The 26,004-nt window shown below is 37.1% G+C and overlaps 1 protein-coding gene across 8 annotated transcripts in view; it reads left to right on the forward strand.

Annotated features, from left to right (window-relative positions):
* Positions 1-26,004, forward strand: part of PDE8B (phosphodiesterase 8B) — a 55,306-nt gene that overhangs the window by 1,639 nt on the left and 27,663 nt on the right. For 5 of the 8 annotated variants that reach the window (XM_032213365.1, XM_032213370.1, XM_032213368.1 and 2 more), the window contains exons 2-5: positions 19,442-19,501; positions 20,644-20,834; positions 23,010-23,069; positions 24,620-24,677. In XM_032213365.1, coding sequence (XP_032069256.1) covers positions 19,442-19,501; positions 20,644-20,834; positions 23,010-23,069; positions 24,620-24,677 — 369 coding nt within the window. The remainder of the gene's footprint in view (positions 1-19,441; positions 19,502-20,643; positions 20,835-23,009; positions 23,070-24,619; positions 24,678-26,004) is intronic. The other 3 variants (XM_032213366.1, XM_032213372.1, XM_032213367.1) reach the window with 2 other exon arrangements.

A 26,004-nucleotide genomic window follows, 5' to 3' on the forward strand; every position in this document is an offset into this window, starting at 1 on the left:
TCATTTAAATTGGTGCAGGGATGAAGGATAATATTTATATAATTCCTCCAGGCAGCACATTCAGTGTTCTTGGAAAACTGTCAGATGTGAGTAGCAAGTGTTCAAAGAATACTTAAACAGTATTTGACAGGATTGCTACAGAGATCACAGAAGAGTTTGGGAATCTTGTGCTCTTAGCCCTGTTGGCTGTCACCAACTGGAGTCAAATTCAAAATATCTGGACTTGTTTGCTCTTTTCTTGGTTAGAATATAGAACTTGACCTAAGGCCCCTGCTTCCTGATGTAATTTACCTGAAATAGTTATTGACTCTAAGCCTATCTTTCTTCTATTCTGATGTTTACATGTGGATAACTTGTTCATTTCTTGGAACTCTTTGGTGGAATTTTAAGAAATAAGGGCAGGAGTCACTTATATGCCTCTTTGGAATTTCTAACCATTGCATTGTCATAAAAATATTTTAGAATACATATTGGACATTGAAGTGGAACTGAAAGAAAGGAAAGAAGAGGCTAACAAAATAGCAATAGCAATAGAACTTAGACATACACTGCATACACTGTTATTTACAGAGTCAGCATTATGCCCCCAACAATCTGGGTCCTGGTGAGAATTGAACTGCTGACAATCAGCACAATTATCCTGCAATACTGCATTCTAACCACTGCGCCACCATGGATCTTAGAAAGCCAGCATGATCGATGATGGTTTCCTACTGGTTCGGACCGGTTCAGCCAAACCAGTAGTGGTTTGGCATCCTGGGTTGCTGGAACAGGCAGCGACCCAGGCCTGCCACGTCCCCGAACTAGTTCTCCGGGAGGTGCCATAGGCGCCACCATCTTGTTTTTTGCTTCTGCACATGCACAGAGCCATTTTTATTGCACTGCAGGTACGCACGTATCGAGCATGTGCGTGGCATGCCCACAAGCGAACCGGCAGTAGTGATGGCCGGAACACAACCCTGAGCATGATGTATTTGCATTCAATAGATCAGTGGTAGTCAACCTGGTCCCTACCGCCCACTAGTGGGCGTTCCAGCTTTCATGGTGGGCGGTAGGGATTTGCTGTAACTCCGCTTTATAAATTTTATAAAGTAAAGTTACTTCCCTACTTTATCAATCACCATTACTGTGGAACCAGTGGGCGGTTAGAAAATTTCACTACTAACAGAGATACAAAAGTGAGCGGTAAGTGTAAAAAGGTTGACTACCCCTGCAATAGGTGGTTCTTAAAAGATATATGGAGGATTGAAATCAATTACAGTTAGTCTTTGCCTTACAACCACAATTAGGACCAGAGTCTGTTCCTAAGTAAGGTGGTTGTTATGTGAGTTGTATCTTATTTTACCTTTTTTGCCATGATTGTTAAGCAAATCATGCTGCTGTTAAGTGAATCATGCAGTCATTAAGCAAATCCAGCTTCTCCCAATGATTTTGCTTGTCAGAAGCTGATCAGGAATGACATGTTGTTTGGGAATGGTGATCACATGAATAGGACACTGCAATTGTCATAAATACATGCCGGTTGCCAAACATAAATAAAATAAACATTCAAACATTCAAACATCTGAATTTTGAATAAGTGACAATAGGGGTGCTGCAACAGTTATAAAAGGATCACTTATGAGTCACTTTTTTTTCAATGCCGTCATAACTTCAAACAGTCACTCAACAAATGGTTGTAAATTAAGGACCATCTGTACCTGATCCATGGACGTACAAATGGAGCAAATAAAAAAATGAATATAGGGATGAACAGCTCAGAACTCCTTTTCTTCAGTATTTTGGTACATTTTCTGAACAGACTTACTATATTGTTTATTCTTATAAACATTAATCCCAATGTGCAAGAATTGAGATTATAAGCATCAAATATAATTTCTATGAGGTCAGCCCAAGACTGCTTAGTAAAAGCAAGCTAAGGTGGTAAAGGATTAAGGCTCAGGCTAAGATCAGCTCCTGATTGGGAGAGCTCATAGATTATAATTCTCAGATATTAAAAAGTTGCCTATTTGTAATTTCTTTGTACTGATTCCCTATAGAATTATCTCCCTGGCAAGAGAAGGTTGGTCCCATTTATTTATTTTTCACAAGATAGATAGATATATTATATACACCATATATATTATTTTAGCTTTTAGCTCGCAGCTGTTATTATTAATATACATGCAATGTAATAATAGTCAAGTTGCATTTATGCTCTGGATTTGGCTTATTTCAATTAATTTACTCTTAGGTTTGCTTAAACGTTTATTTGTGGTTTTATGAATATGTTGTTGATTTGTATGATTTATTTGTTTACATAATCTCTTTTCTTTTTGTATGGTAAACAACATCTATTCTTTCAGAAGAAAGAATGATCCCTAATATGTATAGATGAATAAATATCTTGGCAAGGATGAAGTTTTAATATATGGCTAATAAATATACTTGCTATATAAATGGTAAATATACTCACTATATAAATGATAACTGGAAACAATCCAAATCTAAAAATGTTGCAACCTGATGCACAAAATTATTTGCTTATTTTCCCACTGTACAACTAAGCAGACAAAAGCATATTACCCATCATTGGAACAATTTCCTGTATTCTACTATAAATATGAGCACAAATATTCCATTATAGTTCAACTAAGCATAAAACCATTGATTAGATGGATGCAAATTCAAATGCTTTGCAAAATAAAAATGTCAATTTGCAACTTGCTATATTCTTTTGACATAATTTTTAAGTTTTTTCCTCAACTACTACATTCTGCAAAAGTTTAAAGAGAGTATTACAGCTCTTTTAAAAGAGTAACAACAATGCAAACACCTCCCCTTCATATTTTATGTTTTTCTCACCTCTGTCTATATTTAAAGATGGGTCACTTTGTAAAGAACCAGTAATCTCCTGGTTTACATTTGCAAGTAAAATGCCATCTGTCTTCTGTGAGGTTCCTTCAAGTCAATTGCACAGTTATATTGAAATATGGTACTATCTGGATACAGATCTGTCAATCATAGAGTTATGCCAGCAGCCTTAGCTAACACAGGTATGTGGTAGTGATTTATTATTACTGTTTAACTATAGTTTAATATAAATCCATCTTTTATAGACAGGACACATTTGTGTTAGGCTAAATAGGTGCATAACCCTCAAAAATTGATGGGATTCTACTAGCCAGTTTCACTGGGTTATTTGATAAACTTTTTATGGTTAAGAGTACCACAGAATAAGAGGGCAACAGACCAGAGAATTTTTATTGGGTATTTTCCCAGAGAAACATAAGAGAGAGGATACTTATTTGATTATACAATATACATGTTACTATAGCAGCGAGAATTTTATTTGCCCAAAGTTGAAAATCAAATAAGTTACCAACAGATGAAGAGATAATAAAAAAAAATATTAGACTGTGCAATGATGAACAGGTTGACTTTTAAAATAAAGGATAAAGAGGAACTGTGTACTTCAAGACATGGGAAAGATTTTATGACTGGCTAGAGAAAGGAATCTAGAAAAGGAAGTAAGGGGAAGATACAGAACCCAGACAATACACTATTAAATGGGAAAGCGGGGGAAGAGGGGGGAAAACAGAAAAGAAAATACTAAATATACAAGTATATATTCAAGAGTGAGATATAAAGAGAAAAAAATCATAGATTAGCGAAGGGAAGGGAAGAAGAAATGATATTAAACTATATTTGGGTTTGCGGAAACATAAGAAAACATAAATTGAGATTTGAAAGAGTCACCTATAACAACAAAAGAAAGGGAGAGTGGACGAGAGGACGACAGGAAGAAGGAAGAAAGAAAGAGGTAAGGAGAGGAGGGTGGAAGGGAGAGAAAGAAGGAGAGAGGGTAGGAAGGGGAAGGGGAAGAGTAGGAGTAGGAGAGAGGTAAGGGAATAAGAAGTGGAAGGAGAGGAGGTTGGTGCACCACCATAAGATGGTGCTAAAACAGGCAGATGGGATGGTAAATAAAGCAACCCAAACTATATATTATAATCTTTTACATGGAATAATAAATGTATAAGAATGACAGATGTAAAGAAGAATAACTATAAGAATGTATACCTATAATTGTATGCAGGGATGTGCAGGCAGGGGAGGCAGGGGAGGCGGGGCCTCACCAGTGTCATGAGGAAAAGAAAAGAATAATTAAAAGGAAAAAGGCTAAGGTAGTTGCTGACAGAGTCACAGTGGATTACTCTGCTTAGTGCTTAACTGCAGTGGGAGGCGAGAGAACTACGGGCCTCCTTTACTCTAGCTTTATGATCACTTGAGCAGAGTTAAGCAAGGGTTAAAAGGCAAAACATTCCTTATGCAAAGGAGGCATGTGTTCTCTCGCCTCCTGTAGAGGACATTTTTAGAGGCTTTTTAGAGTTCTCTGGGAGCAACTAGCTCAGTCTGACTCAGAGCTCTGGCCTTTCTCTTTTTACATTTTTTTTCTTTTCATGAGGGCAGGCAAAAGCAGAGTTGAAATCCTCTCTGAAACAGCTGGAAAAGATGGGTGTGTGGGGAGGGGGGAGGAATTCAAAAAGTTTGATTGCATGCAGAACCACGTTGCCTTTTCAAACACACACACACACACACACACACACACACACACACACACACACAGAGCTGGATAAAAGCATATAAGCCCAGCTTCACTGATTACAAGTTTGAAAAGGCAACGTGGCTTCACCTGCAATCAAAGGCTCCGATCGCAGGGGAATGGGTGGGGGGTTATGGCAAAGGAGCTGCTTTCAAGCCATTGGAGAATATATCCAATCCAACTTCTGTGTTTGTGTTTGTTTGAGAGTGAGTGAGTGAGAGAGGGATCCAACTTCTCTGTGTGCGTGTGTCTGTTTGAGAGAGGGAGAGAGGGAGGAAGGAGGGGGAGGGAGAAGAAAAAGAATGAAGGAAAACTTATTTTGCAAGGGGGGGAAATGTTGTCGCTTTAAATCGGAACTGAGCATGCCTGGCTGTGGAATTCTGGGAGTTGAAGTCCACAAGTCTAAAAAAATTGCTGCCTCACCAGCCATAAAGCTCACCGCACGTCACTGATTGTATGTAAGAGAATAAAAAATAAAAAACTTAAAAAAATAATAAGAGGGCAACAGTAGATGAGGCAATGAAGCCAAATGTACTTGTTTTAGGTATCTTTATTGTGCTCCCTTCCTCAAATTTTGGAGAATCACCTGTGGGGAGGTCATATCACTGATTTCAAGCAATAGTCTCAGACAAAACTCTGGAATCCTCAAAAAAGAGAGGAGATTTGGGATACTGCAGAATACCAATCACTGCTTTGCACAGCCCATTTTGCTTTCAAGATAATGCAGAAGACTTTCTGTGAAATTTCCATAAATAAGACTTCTAGTAGAATTTCAGAGCTGTCAGTTATTTTCATTGTGAATATATTCAGCCATTAGTTATATAACTTAAATTAGGAATGTACTTTTCTTGAGGAGAAAGGGGTATAATTCTCCCTCTTCTGTTCTTATATTAAAGTTATTTATATAACAATAAAGTTGGGCAAAGAGCAGTCTGAAAATTAGCCCCGTTTTATTATAATCTAAGATGAGCTAGGAAGAACATGCCATTTTATGCTAATGTACCCTCTTCTATAATAACATCGCAGATAAAATAAGATAATTTGATATAGCAAAAGAAATTTCTTAAAGGATTTCTAAGTTTGGTTAATACTCTGCAGACAAAGGTTATTTTTTTTCTTTTTAATATTGAAGAGAGCTCAAAATGATACTTTGCAAATGACAGCTGAAAGGAGAAGAAAAAGTACATTAAACATTCAGCAGTCTAAATATGCTGGCTCAGTGCATTATAACAATTCAAAATGAGCAATGGAGTATTTGAAATTCAGGTCCGAGATTTGTTATAAAATTAAAATTACACATTGCACTCATGTTCATTAGAATGATGTGACCATTTTTTGAAACCACTTCAGAAGAGCAAGCAAATAGGTCATCTTCCTTGCAAATTTAGGCTGGATTACTTAATACTGGGTATCAGGAACTTTGTCTCCATAATTATATTAAAGAGGTTTTTGGAAGAGCTAATTTTTTGTGTGCAATAATAATGTGCTTGGTGTGCACTGTCCTTTCACTAAAGGCAAGTTTTCAGGACAAAGTTATCCTACATTGGACAATGCCACTACATTGTTCTCCAAAAGAAGGAATTATATTGGAATTCTCCAATAAGGAATTATTGAGATTCTGTAGCCTTGAACTATTCAACAGTTTCATTGACAAATGGAAATTCACCTGTTTGTCCTTGGATAGCAGTTTTGCTGTTGCTACTGTAGTGAGCCAATTGTAAGCAATAATGTACTGTGACTTTAGCTTTCTTTTTTATAGTGTTTATTTCACTGTGCCATTCACAAAAGGACCAATACTTTTTCTATTGTGAGTCTCCAGAATCCAACCTTTGTTATTGATATTTCATCCCACAATTTTAAACTTCATTCATCATTTTTCAATCCAGCATATAGTTTGAATAAATAAAGAGAGAGTACAGTTTACAGCTTTGTGTTTCTCCTTTGCTGCCTGGAGTATTCTTTGTGGTTTCCTGTGTTTAGGTTTCTCATGATCTATTGAACTATTTTATTTTATTTTACTTTATTTTACTTTATTTTTACTTTTCTTTGCTTTTACTTTACTTTACTTTACTTTACTTTTATTTATTTTATTTATTTATGTTATTTATTTTATTTATTTTATTTATTTATTTTATTTATTTTATTTATTTTATTTATTTATTTTATTTATTTTATTTATTTTATTTATTATTTTTATTATTTTTTTATTTTATTTATTTATTTTATTTATTTTATTTATTTTATTTATTTTATTTATTTTATTTATTTTATTTATTTTATTTATTTATTTTATTTTATACAAATATTTTAGCTAGTTCCCAGTTAACCATGAAAGTCAACTGGGTGACCTTGGGCCAGTCACTTCTTTTTAGCCCAACTCAGCTCACAGGGTTCTTGTGGGGAAAATAGGAGGAGGAAGATGTGTTGGATCTGTATGTCACCTTGAATTACTTGTAAAACTAATAAAAGTGGGATACAAATAAATGAATGGTATGAAATCCATCCATAAATTGTTGCCTCTTCCATGGGTTGGACTACCGTTCCATTGGTGTTGCTAACTTGGGAAAATGGACATAGTAATTCAGTAGATCTCAAATATACCAACTTGAGATGGGAAGGCTGTAACAGAGAAAGTTTCTAGGTTACCTTTCTCTGGAATTATTATTTGGCCACCTGGTCAAACAATGAGACAAACACATTACTGCTTTACCTTTGGAAATAAACATATAGATGATATACATTTAAATACCCATCCCAAAGAGAAGGGAGGAGAAAATGTTTCCTTAAATCAAACTTCAAGTTTGCTACAGGCATGTAGATGTGTGTCCTTGTGTGGGTGTGTTTGTTCTTTTTTCTCCTTTTTTTTCTTACAGCATGACCAAAGGGAGTTGCAGTCCCAGCTTCTTCTCTTTGGCATGTTAGTTGTATCATGAATAATGTGAAAAGGGGATGCATCTAGGGAAATGGGAAACTCTGGACAAGAGATTTTAAGAACTACCTGTTACCTTACATCAGTAAAACAGGTCACAAGAAGCCAGAATGCAAGAACAACTCTTGGATCATATTTATTTATGTATTTATTTGTTCAATTTCTATAATTAGTAGTTTTATACTAAAGGAGTTTGAAATCTCCTTGGAAAATATCCAATGCAATGATAATAATTTGGACTACTATACTTACTGTACTCTGTTTCTCTGCTGCTATACTAGAATACAACTTTTGTTTCCGTCTATTCTCTAGAATACAACTTTTGCTTCTTTTGACTCTAACAGGCTTAACGTACTCACAAATCTAAATTCTAGAAGTATTTTGAAGAAAAACTCTATGAAAAGGACAATTGTATCCTGGTTATGGCTCCAAAATAGCTATAGAGTTTGGTTTAGAAAGTATGAAGAGCAGAATAGTTCCATTTCTAATGAGAACAAAATATACATTTTAGCTATTAATGAGAGAGAGAGATGTAAGGAATATACAGGAAAAATGTGTGGTTGTGGAATCAAATAATGTTGCATGTAGTTCAAGGTAAATTATTTGATTATTCATTTAGGAATCCAGATTATCAAGGAGAGATCCAGTTTAGAACTAAGGAGAAATTTTCTGAGAGAGAACAATTAATCAGTGGAATGGTTTGTCTCCAGCGGTTGTGGGTGCTCCATTATGGAGATTTTCAAAAAGAGATTGGACATCCATTTGTCTGGAATGGAATAGGGTCTCCTACTTGAGCAAGGGGATGGAGTAGAAGACCTCTAAGGTCCCTTCCAACTCTTCTTCTATATTCTCGTGTATATTCAGACTAAGGTAAGGACTGATGATTATTCTCTCTCTTCCTTCCAAATTATAAAATGAAAGAAGTGGAGAATGGAGGGATCACAGGAGTCATCGAATCAATGTGCAACACCCCCCCCCCAAGAATTAAGCTATTCACAATAGATGGCTACCTTAGGGTGTCCTAAAAACCTACATAAATGAAGAACCCACAATATCTTGAAGCAGACTATTCCACTGCTGTACAGATCTTATCATTAGGTTATTACATTTCACTGTAGAAGAGCCGAGGTGGCGCAGTGGTTAAATGCAGCACTGCAGGCTACTGCTAGATCAGCAGTTCAGTGGTTCAAATCTCACCGGCTCAGGGTTGACTCAGCCTTCCATCCTTCCGAGGTGGGTAAAATGAGGACCCGGATTGTTGGGGGCAATATGCTGACTCTCTGTAAAACCGCTTAGAGAGGGCTGAAAGCCCTATGAAGCGGTATATAAGTCTACTGCTATTGCTATTGCTATTCACTGGAATTTAGATACCTGCAGCTCATACTTTTACTTCTGTTTTAGTTTCTCTGGTCTGGAACATAGCTCGTGCCCATCTTCCATGGAGATTCCATTTATATATCTGGATACAGCTTTCCTCCTAATCTTCTTTTCTCCAAACCAAATATCCCAAGTTCTTTCAGTCTGTGTTCACAAGAGATCTCAAGTCTCTATCAGCTTCGTTTTCTTCTCTAACGTGGCATAGTAAAATCAGGGGTGAGCTTCAAAAGTTTCAGCAATGAGTTATCTGTCCAGTTGTTGGGTGGGTGAGGCCATGGTAGGCGTGGCCTAGTTGGCCTCCTGCATGGGTGGGGGGGGTTCACCTTCCCCAGACTCTAGAGGTTTTCCTTGAGCCTCTGGGAGTGTGAAAACTGCCTCCCCTGGGCTCTGGAGGCCCTCCAGCCTTCTGGAACTTCTGGGAGGCCCATTTTTCTCCTCCCAGAGCCCCCCGTGGGCCCTGCACTTACCTCGCATCCAAAAAGAGCCACATGGAGATTCCTGGGAGGGGAGGGGAGTGGTGGGTGTGGCCAGCCAGGGGTGGGATTTGGAGGTTCTCTGAACAGGCCATAATGTTAGCTATGGGTTCTCCTGAACTCAGGCAAACCCGTAGCAGTCCACCCCTGATTAAAATCCATTTTTCGCTGTAGCCCAGAAAGATTCTTTGCTCCTTTATAATATGGGAAAATCATAGATATAGATTTCTAAACCCTTTAAAACTATAATTTTACTAAATGATTTCAGATGCCTTGGCTCTAATAAAGGATTACAATTATTGCACAGAATTATCATGCAATAATGAAAAAAATAGCTGAAAGGTTACATTGCTAACACATTCTACTACACATATTTAAATTTATTCCACATAATGCTCAGCTAATGATTATACTTGTACTACAGAAAAAATAAGTTTCCATATTTCTTTCCTAATGCATGTGCTATCGTGTAAACTGCTCATTTTATCATATTCTGATATCATGTCTAAAATACGGATATTAGAGTTGTAGGAATAAAATTCTGATATTAATACAAATTAATGGAAAATGCACTACTGAGACAAGTAATAGTAACAAACTAATAATTATTCGAGGTCTTTGAGTGAAATACAGATTATATCTGTTTATTATATTTCATAAGGCTTTAAAAACTTGGCTATTTACCCAGACCTAGGGCTCAAAATGTGTTAAGGGGCCCATTATCTGACTTTACTATTAGTTGATTAATCATCATAGCTGCTCTTTGTATTTATTTATTTTCTAGATGTTGTTACTGTTTAATGTTCTTAACTGTAATTGTTTTATAATTTTAGAATTGTACACCGCCCAGAGTCATCTGGTTGAGTTGTATGGCTATAGAAATAGAATAAATAAATATCAATAGACTATAAATTAAGCAAACTAAAGCATTTTAAGAGAGCCAGTTTGATGTAGTAGTGAAGGCATCAGGCTGAAAACAGGAAGACCATGAGTTCTAGTTTTTTCTTCCTGGGTTTAAAACCAGCTAGATAATCTTCTGCCAGTCACTTTTTCTCAGTCCTAGAAAGCAGGCAATGGCAAATCACTTCTGACGAACCTTGACAAGAAAACTACAGGGACTCATCCAGATAGTGTCCAAGAATCAGACACAACTGAATGGAAGAAAAAAAAAACATTTTAAACTCTCTCTTATTTCACTAATAGGTGGCACAATTCTCAGCGATTAAAACACTGGGCTCGTCATATGGAAAGCCAGCAGTCCAGGTTTGAGATTGCCAGCTTGTGCCATGCAACAGAGCTCCTATCCTCGCCCCAACTCCTGCCAACCTAGCAGTTAGAAAGCATGCAAATGTGAGTAGATAAATAGGAACCACCTCGGTGGGAAGGTAACAGGACTTGGTGATGTCATGCTGGTCACAGGACCATGGAAAGCTCTCCTGACACTGGCTGAATGGCCTCGAAATGGAGATTAGGACTGCCCCCTAAAGTCAGCAACGATTAATGAAGTAAAATTCCATAGATACTTCTTTATTTCATTAGCACATAACTGAAGTTTCTGATTGAAAATAAAGGGAAATTTGCTTTCTGCAGAAATACTCAACAGAGGGGGGGAAAATTGGACTTGTAATCTCTCAAATTCCCAGATGGGATGGATATTTTGCTAGAGCAGTAAAATAACTGTCTCAGCAGCTATCCAGCCATATCTGAATCTGGACAATACAGCAAGTAGGGCTGAGCTCAGCAGCTTAAAAAAAATCTCCAATAGAAAACTTTAAAAGGCAGACTCTGGGCAGGGGTGTTAGGTAAGTTCTCTGTTGGGAGAGCGACTACGGTCAGCAAAGCGTTGTGAGAGTTGTGTTGGAGAACATACAAACCAGCATACAGAGACACTGCAGTTTAAATAGGCTTTTACTTTTGTGGAAATAGATCAGAGGTATCAGAGTTCATCAAAGAGTCCAAGTCATACACGGATAAGACAGTTAGTCATCAATGTCTTTCAGTTAAGAGATAATCCAAATAACATAGTCCAGTATCATACAAACAGTCTGGTACTCAAAGTTTGCTAGCAGTTGCAAAACTTACAATAGCTCACGGCACTTTCTAACAGCCAGCTTCCAAAACATTCAGATCAGATCAGCCCAGCATCTAACAGAGAGCTAACAGTCATTCTGGCTCCCTCTTATGGCTAATTGAGGAAAACAGCAACCAATCACATTTTACAGTATGATTTAAAGAAACAGGTACAGCATTGCTACATGATTTATATATTGCCAACTCAACTGTTAGATTATATTCCTAACAAGGGGAGCTGATCTGTTCCTACATTAGAGGATCTCTGCTGTAAGATGATCCAAAGAAGGTATATAAAAAACTGAGAAGGGACATAAAACAAATCCCAGAGACAATAAAGCTTAAAGAGCAACTCAAATAGATAAAAGATCAATGACGTTCAGTCAACATTATTTTTCTTTTTAGAACAGACCAGTTGGCGTAGAATATCTCTTTCTTACACCCCTATTCCCACTGTGGTTTTCTTGATCCTTTCCTGCCTATTTATTACAAAAGATAAGAAATGTTGGATAGATTTAGTACAGTACTTAAGTAGCAGACCATCAGGGAATTTCTTGTATTAGATTTGGGAAACAATTTTTAAAAACCTGCTGTCCCCAAAAGGAAAGGCAAAGTGCTTCTATAATGTTAATGTCAGGGTTCAAAGTAATACCCCCAATCAAAGAAAACTCTGAAGCCTCAATTTACTCAAAGTTCCATTTTATTAGAGATGTTATATTGGCACATCTGGTAAAACCCAAAGCTTCCATGTTTTCCCCACCCAAGAGAAATCCAAGTCCCTGCTTAGCACTCATGTGTCCATTACATGGCCCAATCAGGCACTGTCCTAATTGTAGATGCCTCCCAGTCTTCCCCCTCCAGGTGCAGGGCAAGATGTCCTTGACTCTCTGCAAAAGGAATGTTATTTTGATTATATATCTCCCATACTCCATATAATCCCCCCTCCCATTTTCCCACAGTATTGAATATGGCAGGCTGGAAGGGCCAATGCAAAAGATGGCTTCCAGGCCTGGCAGATTGCCAGGAAAACGACCCAGTTGTCTCCCTATGCTCACCAGGAGCTGCACTCTACTCAAGGATACAGTTGTGTTTATCTTTAGTAAGATAATCAGGTTTAGGCAATAAAATTAAAAGGATCAAATCAGCTAGGTCAGATGAAATAATCAATGAGTTCAACAGTAAGTTTAATATTTCCAACTTTGGATTTGCATGCATTTACTGTATATTATAAAATATATAATATATAAATCAGTAATGATTTTCTTCTTTAATAGGAGATGATAGTATTTGTTCCTAATGGCCTAGTGTTTTACCCAAGGAAATATACAAATTGTGTTCAAAATAAGTGTTTTTAGTCCCTATGGCAGAGGTAGTTAACCTTTTTATACCTACTGCCCACTTTTGTATCTCTGTTAGTAGTAAAATTTTCTAACCGCCCACTGGTTCCACAGTAATGATGATTGATAAAGTAGGGAAGTAACTTTACTTTATAAAATTTATAAAGCAGAGTTACAGCAAACCCCTACCGCCCATCATGAAAGCTGGAACGCCCACTAGTGGGCGGTAGGGACCAGGTTGACTACCACTGCCCTATAGAGCCATGGTGGTGCATTGGTTAAAATGCAGTACTGCAGGCTAGTTCACCCCAGGAATTCGATTCTGAGCTATTCAAGGTTGACTCAGCCTCCTTCAGAGCCTCCTTCAGAGGTTGGTAAAATGGGAACCTGGATTTTGAGGGCAATATGCTGACTCTGTAAACCACTTCGAGAGGGTTGTAAAGCCCTGTGAAGCTGTATGTAGTAAGTCTAAGTGTTACTAACATGGTAAAAAATACAAATTCAGTCACATTAGTAACATATTTCTCCATAAGTCTAGGGATTACTATAATAATGCATTTCTAGTTTGTTATAGATCTTGTTTTAGTTGAATACTGCAGTCCTATCATGTTATTTTTTTCTGTCATTTCATTCCATGTATATAAAAAAAAGCACATTAGTTCCATTAAAACTCTGTTACAGAAAGAGCTCTGGTTTTGGCTTAAATTGCTGATGATATTTTGCCAGTATTCTCTGTTTCTAAGGATGCTTTGAAAATGTGGACAGAGGCTTCAGCATAAAGAAATGGGGTAACATATTGTGTTTTTTTTAAATAATAGCAAGAAAAATAAAATGAAATGTTCATTAAATGCTGGGACATATGTGTTGCTCCTTCTCAGCTGTATTCTCCTCCCTCCCTCCCTCCCTCCCTCCCCACCCAAAAAAGCCCTAGGCTGTTTTAATAATCAAGCAATCAGCCAAAAGCTCTTATATAAAAACACATTGTAGTGAAACTATTCTGTGGACTGGTTTCATTTTAGTAATGTGAAGATTATAATGTGTGGCTAGGATCACTGGAAGTTATCTTATGCTAATTCAGTCTAATTGCCAGTCTAGATCAATAGCACATACTAAAACCATTCAGAGCCTTGGAAAAACTATGAATTCAGTGTGCAGGAATGGGTATGAAGCAGTTCTTTTTGAATAATTCAAGCACTTATTTCATGAAAGTTGTAGGTCTGCAGATGTATCTTGGGCTGAATTCTCTGCTTTTCTTCTCCCTCCAAAGAGGAGTCCCCCAGGAGAGCATGATGTTAGCGCCAAAAATAGAATACAGAGCTCAAGGATAAATATTCTGCAGGCATGCAGTACGTGGTCCCAGAATCCATCAGCTGAAATGATACCTCAGTACCCCAGAGGTTAACTGAGCTTTTAACTCTTGCTGACGTCATTCAAAGTCTTTTTGTTCCTATCAGGGTAGCCCTGACAGCCATTAAGCAGAATAAAAAGAGCTTCTTCAGGCAGCAAATATAGAAATGTCTTTAACACCCCCATTGCCCTCAACTTTGGAGAATGGCCTTGTGGTTGTCAGTGATGAAGTAAAGCTGCTCTTTACCCACATACCTCTTTGATTATTAAAACTGGTATGTCATCTGTGCATTATACAGCACCCACTGTCACATCTAGTTTGGCTCTTAGAAGTTTGCACAATGGCATGGCAATGAAGGAGAAATATTGGTGAATCTCATTACTAGTTCTGTCACGAATAATATAGGCTATGTACTCGTGACAAGTCATGCAACACTATTCAATGCCGCAATTACATTAGAGCACGATGTCTATTTTCCCTGGTACTGTACAAAAGTGGAGTAGTTCTAGTGTCCAGAAAATTGTAGTCTTGGAGAAAAATACATAGAGCTTCCAACAAATCAGTAAGAACTATTGTTCTGGAAATTATTCTGCCAGTCATAAGAAGCTATTTATGTGATATTTTGAAGTCTCTGCACAGAAAAGACATCAAAACTCTTAATCAGTTATGAAAAATGAAAAAAGCTTGTTATTCACCATGTGTCATTAGCTTTTAAGTGCGTTCACATTTCTTTGTTCTAAATTCTTTAGCAGGAATTGATGAATCAGTAGCATGGATTGATGCATACGCTCGGAGAGTAAGGGATGTCATGATACTGTTGAGCTACTGTATACCTTAGGAACAGATCATTGGATACCTAAATTAAAAATTCAGAAATGCCTTATTCTGAGGTTAGATTTCTATTGAATCAATACGAGGTGATGGGCAGAATCTTTCTAGGATGCCCGGGAGGAGTGAATTTGCCTTGTGGAACTTTGTGCTCATGTAACATGTAGCCTGCCATGGTTGTTTGTAGGGGTGGGCAGGATGAGGTAGATGACAAATCAACTATCATGGCCTTACAATACAAGTTGTATACTTATATAGGTGTGATGGCATTGTAGAAACATGTGCAAGAGATGATGCTTTCATCACAATACATTGATGCTTTTTTTGTTATTCTGAGGTATGTGGAAAAAAACAAAAAAATAGATCAGAGTACAAATCTAAGAAACAAATCAATGCTTCTTTACAGTTTAACTCAGCTGGGGCTACCAGATTTGGGTGGTGGAAATCAAAGGAATCACTAACTGCCATGCAAGAATTAGGAGCTGCTGCTTCTTTTTTTTGCCATCCAGATTTTTACTTCCCCAGAGCTGGTAGTTCTATATGAAATAGTAGAGAACCAGATTGGGGCAGTGATTAAGGCGTTAAGCCAGAAACCTGGTGACATGGAGTTCTACTCCCTTCTTAGGCACAAAGCCAATTGGATAACCTTGGGCCAGACACTTTCACTCACTCCTAAGAATGAGACAACAGCAAACACATAAAAAAAACTTTGCCAAGAAAACTGCAGTCACCAGATGTCAACACTGACTCAAAGGCATAAAAGAACCCCCACCCTGAGATAGTAGTTGGAACTAGATATTAAAATGCGTCCTTAAAAAAAAGACAGAGTACTTAATTGGCATGCTTATATCTCCTAATTTTATTTCTTGTTTATAGGAATCATATTCTATTATAGAGAGATGACAGTATCTCAAGAAGGAGAATTTCTGAGATGCTTTATACAGTACACATTATTATGGGGCGGAAAGTCTGTTTAACTATAGCCTTTTCCATGTTGATATGCTTGAATGCCATTCCCATCATCACATTCCATTCTGCAATAATAAAAATTATATGGTTGCATTTAAAATGCCTACCTTTAAACCATGTTGAGAATAGCTATTTGGAGTACTTGTGTTGAATCTCAAACTTCTGTCTTTAAAGGAAAAAACTGGCACAGGAATCTTACAATAATACTAATTTAAGTTGCGCAAAAATTTATCATGAAATTGGCATGATGACAGCTTTGTAGCACTCTCTTGTTCAGTGTAGCCACAGTTTTCCTGAGCTGCAGTTAATGTAAATACTTAGCTAGAGTACATATTACTGACAGTGTTAATGAAATGTACAAACATTCTGAATTGTGTTTATGGTGGAACTCAGTAAGAGAGTTTGAGTTGGGCTAATTGAACAGCCTATTAATGTTAGAATAAACAATTTAGGTTATGTTGGATACCACTAAAGAAGCATCAATGAGGCAGATTATAGATCAGGAAAACATAGGATTCATGTTGAGCATTATTTCTTGATGTGTTTTTCTGGGAAGCTGTTTTTGGAAGTGTTCCAAACAACGGAATATTTATTCCAATAAAAGTGGAATTGTATAACCATATAAAGCCAGTTATAATTCTCAAAAGCATTTTTTCAAATTCTCTTCGCTAAAATTTCATTTCATTTTACTTTTTTGGAAAACAAAATAGTTTGGGTGAACTAGATTCATGCTGAAAGAGTGGATCATTTGAACAATGACTCATGCCCTTATTATAGGGCATTGCCTATTGCGGTATTTTACTTGGGGTTGTCATGAAGACCACTTGGAAACTAAAGTTGGTCCAGTATTGGATCCATTCAGTTCTTGGCCAGTGACACTGCTACAGTCACATTACAATGCTTTTGTAGATGTTGCACCAGTTTCTAGTACGTTTAACCGAATAACAGAGTTGGAAAGGACCTTGGAGGTTTTCCAGTTCCTGCTCAAGCAAGAAACCCTACCATTTCAGACAAATGGTTGTCCAATCTTTCTGTGGAGCACCCACAGCTTCTGGGAGCAAGTTATTCCACTGATGAATTATTCTAATTGTCAAGAATTTTTTCCTTAGTTCTAGGTTGATTCTCTCCTTGATTAGTTTCCATCCATTCCTTCTAGTCCTGCCTTCAGGTGCTATGAAGAATAGGTCCCCCCCTTTTCTTTGTGGCAGGCTATCATGTCACTCCTAGTCCTTCTTTTCATTAAAATATTTCATTGAAGTTTCTGATTGCAATTCAAACTTCTGGTTAATCTGTGAAGTTCTGTATGGTTTGATTCCTGGATACTTAAGTAACTGTCTTTTTCAGGCAGTTCTTCATTACCTGGCAATAAAGAATCTTATCTGGTATGATGTCAATAGAGGGAAAGCTTGGGGCTCCTTCCCTAAGAGGGGTAGTACTAATGATAAATCCTCTCAATTGTTTCTCCTTTAGCTGCGAAGTGATGGATTCAGAAACCAGCCATAGTAGAGTATCCAAAATGTCTGTCTGCCTTCGCAGAGTTTATTGCTTTTTATACAGCTTTTCACAAGCAGCAAAGAGTATATGGCAACAGCATCGTTATTGGCGTATTCTTCTTGTCAATCTCTAAAAACATCCTAGCCAGGGTAGAGTCTCACATATCTTGATGGTTCCTGGTACTGCCTGGTGGTGCTAATTAGGTGAGCTCATAGACATTTGAGGTAAACAGTTACTGAGGTGCAGCAGTGTGCTGCTCACAGCCTCTATGTAACCTTTATATAATCTCTATCTCTACAGTGAAGGGGTCCCCCTGCCCCAAAGGGTAGACACTATTTTAAGAGGATGGAAAAAACAATTATGTTCTGTCAAGTATTTGTCAAGTAATGGGATCATCAGGATTTGGGCTGTGGATTAGTTGCATTGTTTGTAGAGATTTTATAATGTTTACCATGGCTTTTATTGATGGTGGTTATTCTGTTGGTCATTTTTGAGAACTATACAGAATCTAACAATGGAATAGAAATTTCTAAAATAAATAAGTAAGCTAACTAAAATTAGGGCTGTTGAAAGATGCTTTACAAAACCTGTGAGAGGAAATAAAAACCTCTCTTCGAATAATTAAATATCATTCGGCTCCTGGATAGTTTAGCAACGGTCTTCTTCAGGCAGTTCTTCATGACTTGGCAATAAAGAATTTATCAGGTATGATGTCTGTGGGAGGGCAAGCTCATCTAAAGCTCATATAACTGTTCCTGAATGCAAGCATGTCCGTGCCTAATAATCTCACTTCATCGTCCGCTCTTAATACACACATGTGCAAATAATTGGAAGAAGCTTTGGAAGCAGCTGTATGAAGTTCCCAAAGGATGCGGCTCCTTTAATCATTTAAGAGAAGTGCTGTGTTTAGAAAAGAGCCGAGGTGGCGCAGTGGTTAAATGCAGCACTGCAGGCTACTTCAGCTGACTGCAGTTCTGCAGTTCGGCTGTTCAAATCTCACCGGCTCAGGGTTGACTCAGCCTTCCATCCTTCCGAGGTGGGTAAAATGAGGACCCAGATTGTTGTTGGGGGCAATATGCTGACTCTGTAAACTGCTTAGAGAGGGCTGAAAGCCCTATGAAGCGGTATATAAGTCTAACTGCTAACTGCTATTGCTATTGCACCAAAGCACCTAATTTGAACTCTTTGCACAATCCTAAGTAAAATGATAAATATAAAGACAAGATTAGTCCACAAGAAATTTATAAACTTGAGTGAAACTTCAGAAGCCCAAAGAAGACCCACTTGTGTTGGTCTGCAGTTGATGTCTGAAACACACATTCTTTCTTGAATAGGTTCTGCTCAATTCAGTTGTATTTATTCCAGGTATGATTTTAGCATATGGTTATGGAACGTGACTTTAAACATTAATTTGCTTCAAGGAGCATTTAAAGTTAAAAAAAATATGCTTCATGTCTTACAGGAACTTTGAACACTGAAACCTAGTCTTCTATCTAGAGAAAGGGTCTGTTAGGCTACATTTCAGGTGTTGTACTGGATGTTTAAATTGTGTGAATAGAACAATAAGCAAGACTGTTCTGACAGAATATAATTATGAAATCACAAGCCCCAATCATTTCCATAATCTTTTCCTGCCAGAAGAATAGTTAATTTGATTTGTTTCAAGAGCAAAATGTGATTTTGACTGAGTTGTCCTAAGAATAACAGGAAGAGTTCCTGTTTTAGAACTCTAAATAAATAAGCTGTTGATAAATTTCTCTAGACTGATAGCTATGCTCCCTAGCAAGAAAGTCCAGAATTCTGAAGTCTGCACAAATAGGAAAGAATAATTCAGTACAGACAGAAGGGTCGTTCTTCTGGCTTAAAACACAAACATGTATATGATTGTGCTTTGTTTGAAATCAGGACTGTAGAGAAAATTATCATACAATAAATTATTTTTATGCATTAGTTTACTCATTGTAATGAAATGCCATTAATATTGATTCACAATGGGACAAAACAAAGACTTACATGCTGCTTTTTCTTTTTTAGCAGGCTTCAACTACTGAAACAGAAATTGGACCTATGAGACTGACACAAGATCCTATTCAGGTAGTACTTGTCTTACTTGGCAATAAAAAACCTGTCTGTCTTACTTTACCAATAAATAGCAATAGCAATAGCAGTGGACTTATAGCAATAGCAGTGGACTTATATACCACTTCATAGGCCTTTCAGGCCTCTCTAAGCGGTTTACAGAGAGTCAGCATATTGCCCCCAACAATCTGGGTCCTCATTTTACCCACCTCGGAAGGATGGAAGGCTGAGTCAACCCTGAGCCGGTGAGATTTGAACCGCTGACCTGCTGATCTAGCAGTAGCCTGCAGTGCTGCATTTAACCACTGCGCCACCTTGGCTCGATAAACATTAAGTGCTACAGTCCTCCCCCCTCCAAAAAAACACATTTTCTAGGGAGCTTCTTTGAATCAAATAAAATCCTTTAAAGATCTTTAAAGGGGAATATCTCCTGGAAGTTGAAGAAAGTCAGATAGATAGATAGATAGATAGATAGATAGATAGATAGATAGATAGATAGATAGATAGATAGATAGATACAGACAGACAGACAGACAGACAGACAGACAGATAGATAGATAGAGTGGGTGGAGACGGAGACGGAGACAGCAATAATAATAACACTTCGACTTATATGCTGCTTTACAGTGCTTTATAGCCCTCTCTAAGATTTACAGAGTCAGCATATTGCCCCCAACAGTTTGGGTCATTAGATAATTGGATGGACGGATGGATGGATGGACGGATGGACAGACGGACAGACAGACAAGATGTATCTTATTCACTGAACTGAAAAGTGGAGGTAGTGGCATCATTATCTTCTGGACCAATGATGACATCATTAGAAGTGAAACATAGTTGAAAATAGAAACTTTATACACACATTCACAAGCCCATGCATGTCCCTTTAACAATATAAAGCTTATGTCTTTAAAAGTAAAAATAACATTCAAATATGTACACACATTTAAAACATTGTTGTTTACTTCTTGCTTTTGAAAAGTGAATTCATCCATGGGGGGCTCTGAGGATACTTTAAAAAAAATGAATGCTAAACATTACTGAGTCAATTATACAGTGAATGAAGTTAGTTTAATTGTTATTTTATTTTATCGTCATAGACCAAAATTATTGTTTTAAATGCATAGTAATTTTAAAATCTCTTCTGTATTTTATAGGTATTGTTAATCTTTGCCAAAGAAGACAAACAGAGTGATGGATTCTGGTGGGCTTGTAATAAAGCTGGGTATAGGTGTAATATTGCTCGGACACCAGAATCAGCACTTGAAAGCTTTCTTGATAAATATCATGAAATAATTGTTATAGATTATCGAAACTCCAGACACTTTGATGCAGAAGCCATCTGTAGGTAATTACTTGTTCTTGTATTTCATATGACCCTGGCAGTATAGGAAAATACTATTATGCAATTTCTATATTCACTTCCTAACTTCAGTGGCGAAACTGTTTCTGGACAATTGAGTGGGCTGTCATGCAATGAGATGTTCTTCTATATGAAATCAGTGTGTGAAATCTCTGAATATAAAAAAAGTTAGATTTTAAGGAGAAGGATTTATCCATGGGGCATTTAGGAGAAATAGGTTAAAAAGGCAAGGTGATAGCTGTGCCCTTTTTACATGTGTCACATGTGCAACATATATGAAAAAGCAGCAGGGCTTTGATCATGGAGTCATGGCAACTTCCCTGTCTATGGAGGTCCCAGGAAAATGTTTCACATGTCAGAATCCTGTGGAACCATGGTATTTCTTCCTTGTTCTGTCTTCCAGTGACAGGCATAAAGTCGAATAAAAGACATGCCTGGGAGATGGCTTTCCATAAACCAAAAATAAGATCAGGAGCCTTGCTGAGAAAGTGAAGATCATGATAACTAAACTGAGTTGCTCTGGCCATTTTAAGTGATGGTGGTTGGGTCAGATGCATCTATATTGCAGATAGTTACTTACATAGCAATACAGTCAATGATCAGATCCTCCAAAGTCCATCCATGAAGGCATTTATGAAATACAATTCCTGTAAAAACAGTAGAAGTACATTCTATTGATGATTGCTGGCTGGTTGGTTGAAACATATGGAAATACAATAAAAATAACATAGAAAATTAAACTCAAAAGTAAAATCAAAACCAAAAATAATTCACTTAAAGTAAAAATAATTCATTTAAAGTAAAATCAAAATCAGAAATAATTCACTTATGGAGAGAGAAAAATTGCACTAAACTGTTGATAAAAGACAAAGGGATTCATTTGATCTGTGCAAGTTTTTATATCTGGACCCTGGACCAGTAGTAGCATCATTAGTAATCTGAGTAGTTTCAAAAAATTCGTAGTTATTCTACTATGCTATGGCAAATCCAAGAGTGTATTTTCATGACTGCTAAACAAAATTTGTCTGTGAAATATGTAATATTGATCTGACAGTGGGATAGGAGGAATGAGATCTATATTTCATCATCTATGCCAGAAAAAGTCTTTTAGAAGGGGTATGTTTAATATGGCTCATAAATCTCTGTAAAAACTGCAAAATAATAAGACAGGGCCTGTTGCATGAGAAACCATAGTAGCAAAAAGATTCAAAACAGTGGATCTTGCCATGTCTAACAGCTGAATGTAATATGTCAAATCTGCCTAGGAATAATGCTCTTGGAGTCTGATTTTTGGTGGAAGAAATGGCAACAGTCAGCTGTACAGAAACATAAATGAAGACTTTTCCAGATTCTAATTTATAGGCTAGGTCCTGATGTATACACAAACATGTAATTTGTTCTTCCACTTCATATACTGCAAAATAGACAATAGATATTTTGCTTTACCACTGTGTACCTAAAACTTGTATCTTTGGCATTAAGTACATGTGTAAAAAATCAGGGTACAGCAGTAGAATGATGAACATGAGGCTGATATTGCTTTTCTCGGGAAAGGACACATGGTCCCATATTCAGGATCTTGTGACAAAAAAGTCACTGTTTTGTTATTATAAGCTCAGCGGAATAAATGAATAATCAGTCAGTATGGGCTGTGATAGAACCTTATTCTTGCCAGCTTTGTAGAAGCCAAAACTGCTATGTTAGGCTTTGAACAACCCATATACCTTCTCTGACTGCTGACCACCATGCATATGGTCCATATAATGTTTCAGATGACTTTTGAGACAATATCCTTCTAAAGGAAGTGTTTTAGCCAATATCATTTGTTTAGAATTCAAAATCTACGTTTGATAAGAACGCTCTTCTTACCAGCCTTCATAATTGCAGATATGCTTTCAGTATATTGGTTCTATGTGATCCAATCTTGCTTCCCAAGAATTTGTTTCAATTTACAGAAAACCTATTGTTTCATCTTGGGTTTTTTTTAGCTACCTAGCTTTGCCCTTTCATAAAATAGAACAATGAGACAGGTAAAATAACACCTGATTTGCACACACACAGAGAGAGAGAAAGAGATGCAAGCCATCTTAATATGTGATTGGTAAATTTTTGTTAATAAAATTGTTTAATCAAATATGGCCTGAACTTTCTTCATTCCAGGTCAATTCGTGCTACAAAACCTGCTGAACATACTGTGATAATAGCTGTTACCTTACAAACGTGAGTATTTCAGGAACTCATGCTTATTTTATATATATTTTAATGGGTATGGTTATTCAGTAAATAAGTAGAAGTTTCTCATGAACATCTTAGTGTATGTCAAGAGGATAAGCTGAGGCCCCACAGCTGCATACAACTCTTTAAAGTCTGTGGTGTCCGCTGAAGACCACCAACTATTGTAATGGTTAATGAGACAGAAGGAAAACTATGTAGCTCTCAAATGTAATTACATTTTATTTTAATTAAATTTAAATATAATAAAAACTAGCTTTGTTCTGGACTGCCATTCTCAACATGTTGCTGAAATTCAATTTTTTTGTGGCCTAGAAAATGATCAGCACCATCAGAAGATTTTTTTTGACACATAAATCATTGCATGGTTGAAATCACATTCAGAAACTATTTTCCAAAGCACCTGAGGGTAGGACAGGAAGCAACGGGTGGAAATTAATCAAGAAGAGATGTAACTTAGAACTGAGGAGAAATTTCCTGACAATTAGTACAATTAATCAATGGAACACCTTGCCTCCAGAAGTTGTGAATGCTCCAACACTGGAAGTTTTTAAGAAGATGTTGGATATCCATTTGTCTGAAGTGGTGTAGGGTTTCCTGCCTAAGCAGGGGGTTGCACTAGAAGACCTTCAAGATCTCTTCCAATTCTGTTATTCTATATCTATCTAAACCAGTGTTTCTCAACCTTGGCAACTTGAAGATGTCCGGACTTCAACTCCCAGAATTCCCCAGCCAGCATTCGCTGGCTGGGGAATTCTGGGAGTTGAAGTCCGGACATCTTCAAGTTACCAAGGTTGAGAAACACTGATCTAAACTATTAGGATGTTGTATGATTGCTCCTGGAAGGAGACTTGAGATCAAAGCAAACAACGCTCAAGCCCTCTCTGCAGCAAAGTTTCTGACAGTGGTTCCAAGAGACGAGTTCAAATCTTTTACCATCAAACACCATACAAACTACAGCTTTGTTGGATTTTTCTATGCATCTCAGCAACACATACAAAAGACCAAATTCTAGACAATTCATAATAGTTGGGAAGCTGAAGCTGAAAGAACAACAATAAACATATCCATCACGTGTTGTCATTTGTAAATGCAACTTGAATATTTCTTTGGCAGTAAGAGAGGGTGCCTCTCCTTGTCTCCATTTTTTTTCCCTGTGGCCTCAAGAGCTTTTCAGAATGATCTTTGCAAAATTTGACAGCAAATGTATGGTTTTTCATGTGACTTTTATTTTTTTTAAAAAAACAACCTAAAAGTCTGACACACCTATTTTGATTTTTAAAACAGTCAAGGAAAGAAAAACTAAGCCTTTTAGTCTTGCTCTCTCTGGTGAAGTTACTACAGTTCTGCCATTCCTTCTATAGTCAATAGAAATCTTAACCTCCCCCCCCCCAAAAAAAAACACAAAATACAACCACAAAAGGATTTTTCACTCTCTTGAATGATTGATTGATTCAGTGCCATCAAATTGGTGTCATCTCTTAGCAACCACATACATTGATTCTTATTGACCGATAATATATTTTGTATTTCTGCAGATCTGCTGGTCAGGAAGAAGCTTCTGTTCTCCCACTTCTCCATGCGGGATTTAATAGGGTATGTTAAAGTTATTGTAGATTGCTTAAGCTGTAAACAATTGATTTATCAACCTTCATGTCAACATGACATTCATGTTGTTGTCATGCAAGCATTTGTTGCATGTGACAACTACGGCCCCTTCAGCTCCTCCACATTTTAGTTTGTAAATAAACACTAAGTTATAGATGTATTATTGCTGGCTCGATCTAAGGAGGTGAAAAGATACTGACAAATACATTTCTACAAGCCCGGACATGATTTCCTGTAACAGAGACCAAGAAAAGTGTGTTCAGTTTGAAAATAAGGTTGTCTAATGGGATCACATAAATCATCTATAACTGCTTCAAGCTCTGTATTTGCTGGTGCAGCATAGACAATGCTGATTGGAAAAGAACCCAAGGAATTGGTTGGCATTTTGCCTTCACAATCACTATGAGGAAAACAGGCCTGGGTGGTGGGGTTAGGAAGGAGGATCATACCTTTCCCAGCAGCAAGTTGGACTGTAAAAGAAGCAGATTTCAGAAATTAAGAAGAAAAATATTGATTTAGGATCATAGCGTCTGTTACTAAACAAGGCAGTTATTAAGTGACTTGTGCCCAATTTTATTACCTTTTTGCCGTAGTTATTAAATGAATCACTTCTGGTCACTTAGCAAATCTGGTTTAGTTTGTTAGAACATTGCTGGGAGGGTCACAAATGACAATGGCATGTCCCTGGAATGCTGTAACCGTCATAAACGCCAGTTGCCAAGCACTCTGATTTTGATCATGTGACTTTGGGGATTCCGCAACGGTGATAATTTGGGAGGGCCAATCATAAATCACTTTTTTAATCTGTGTTTTAACTTGGAATAGTAGATAAACAAATGGTTGCAAATTGAGAGCTACCTCTAAATTATTTAAACCTCAGATTTCTTGCCAGATTTCATTCTTGAAGATGTACTCTTTTACTTGGCTCTATGTTTTTAGAATATCTTGATAGGTAAGGTTTGTTCCATTAAGCCTTCATTCTATGGTTGTTGTTTTTCTGAAAGAACAAAGCTTTAGTTAGCCTTTACTTAATTGAGGTTACTTTTTAAAAATCAGTCTGCCTTCTAACTTTTAGTTCCATCTTTTTAGCATGCCTCCTTACTATATGTATCTTTCTGTTTTCATAATATACCATATCGTCCTGCAAAAACATTGGATTTATTGTCTCCTTATGATGTAATATAAAACTATTGTTACTGATATATTTTTTGACCTCTCCCCTAGAATGCAAACTATTCTGGTGAGGCTTATGTCTTATTACATACACCACTATTGTTCTTTTTTCTGAGAATGCTTCAGCAGGAAGCATTCTCTC

Source organism: Thamnophis elegans, chromosome 3 (assembly GCF_009769535.1).
Source record: "Thamnophis elegans isolate rThaEle1 chromosome 3, rThaEle1.pri, whole genome shotgun sequence".
NCBI classification, from domain to species: domain Eukaryota; kingdom Metazoa; phylum Chordata; class Lepidosauria; order Squamata; family Colubridae; genus Thamnophis; species Thamnophis elegans.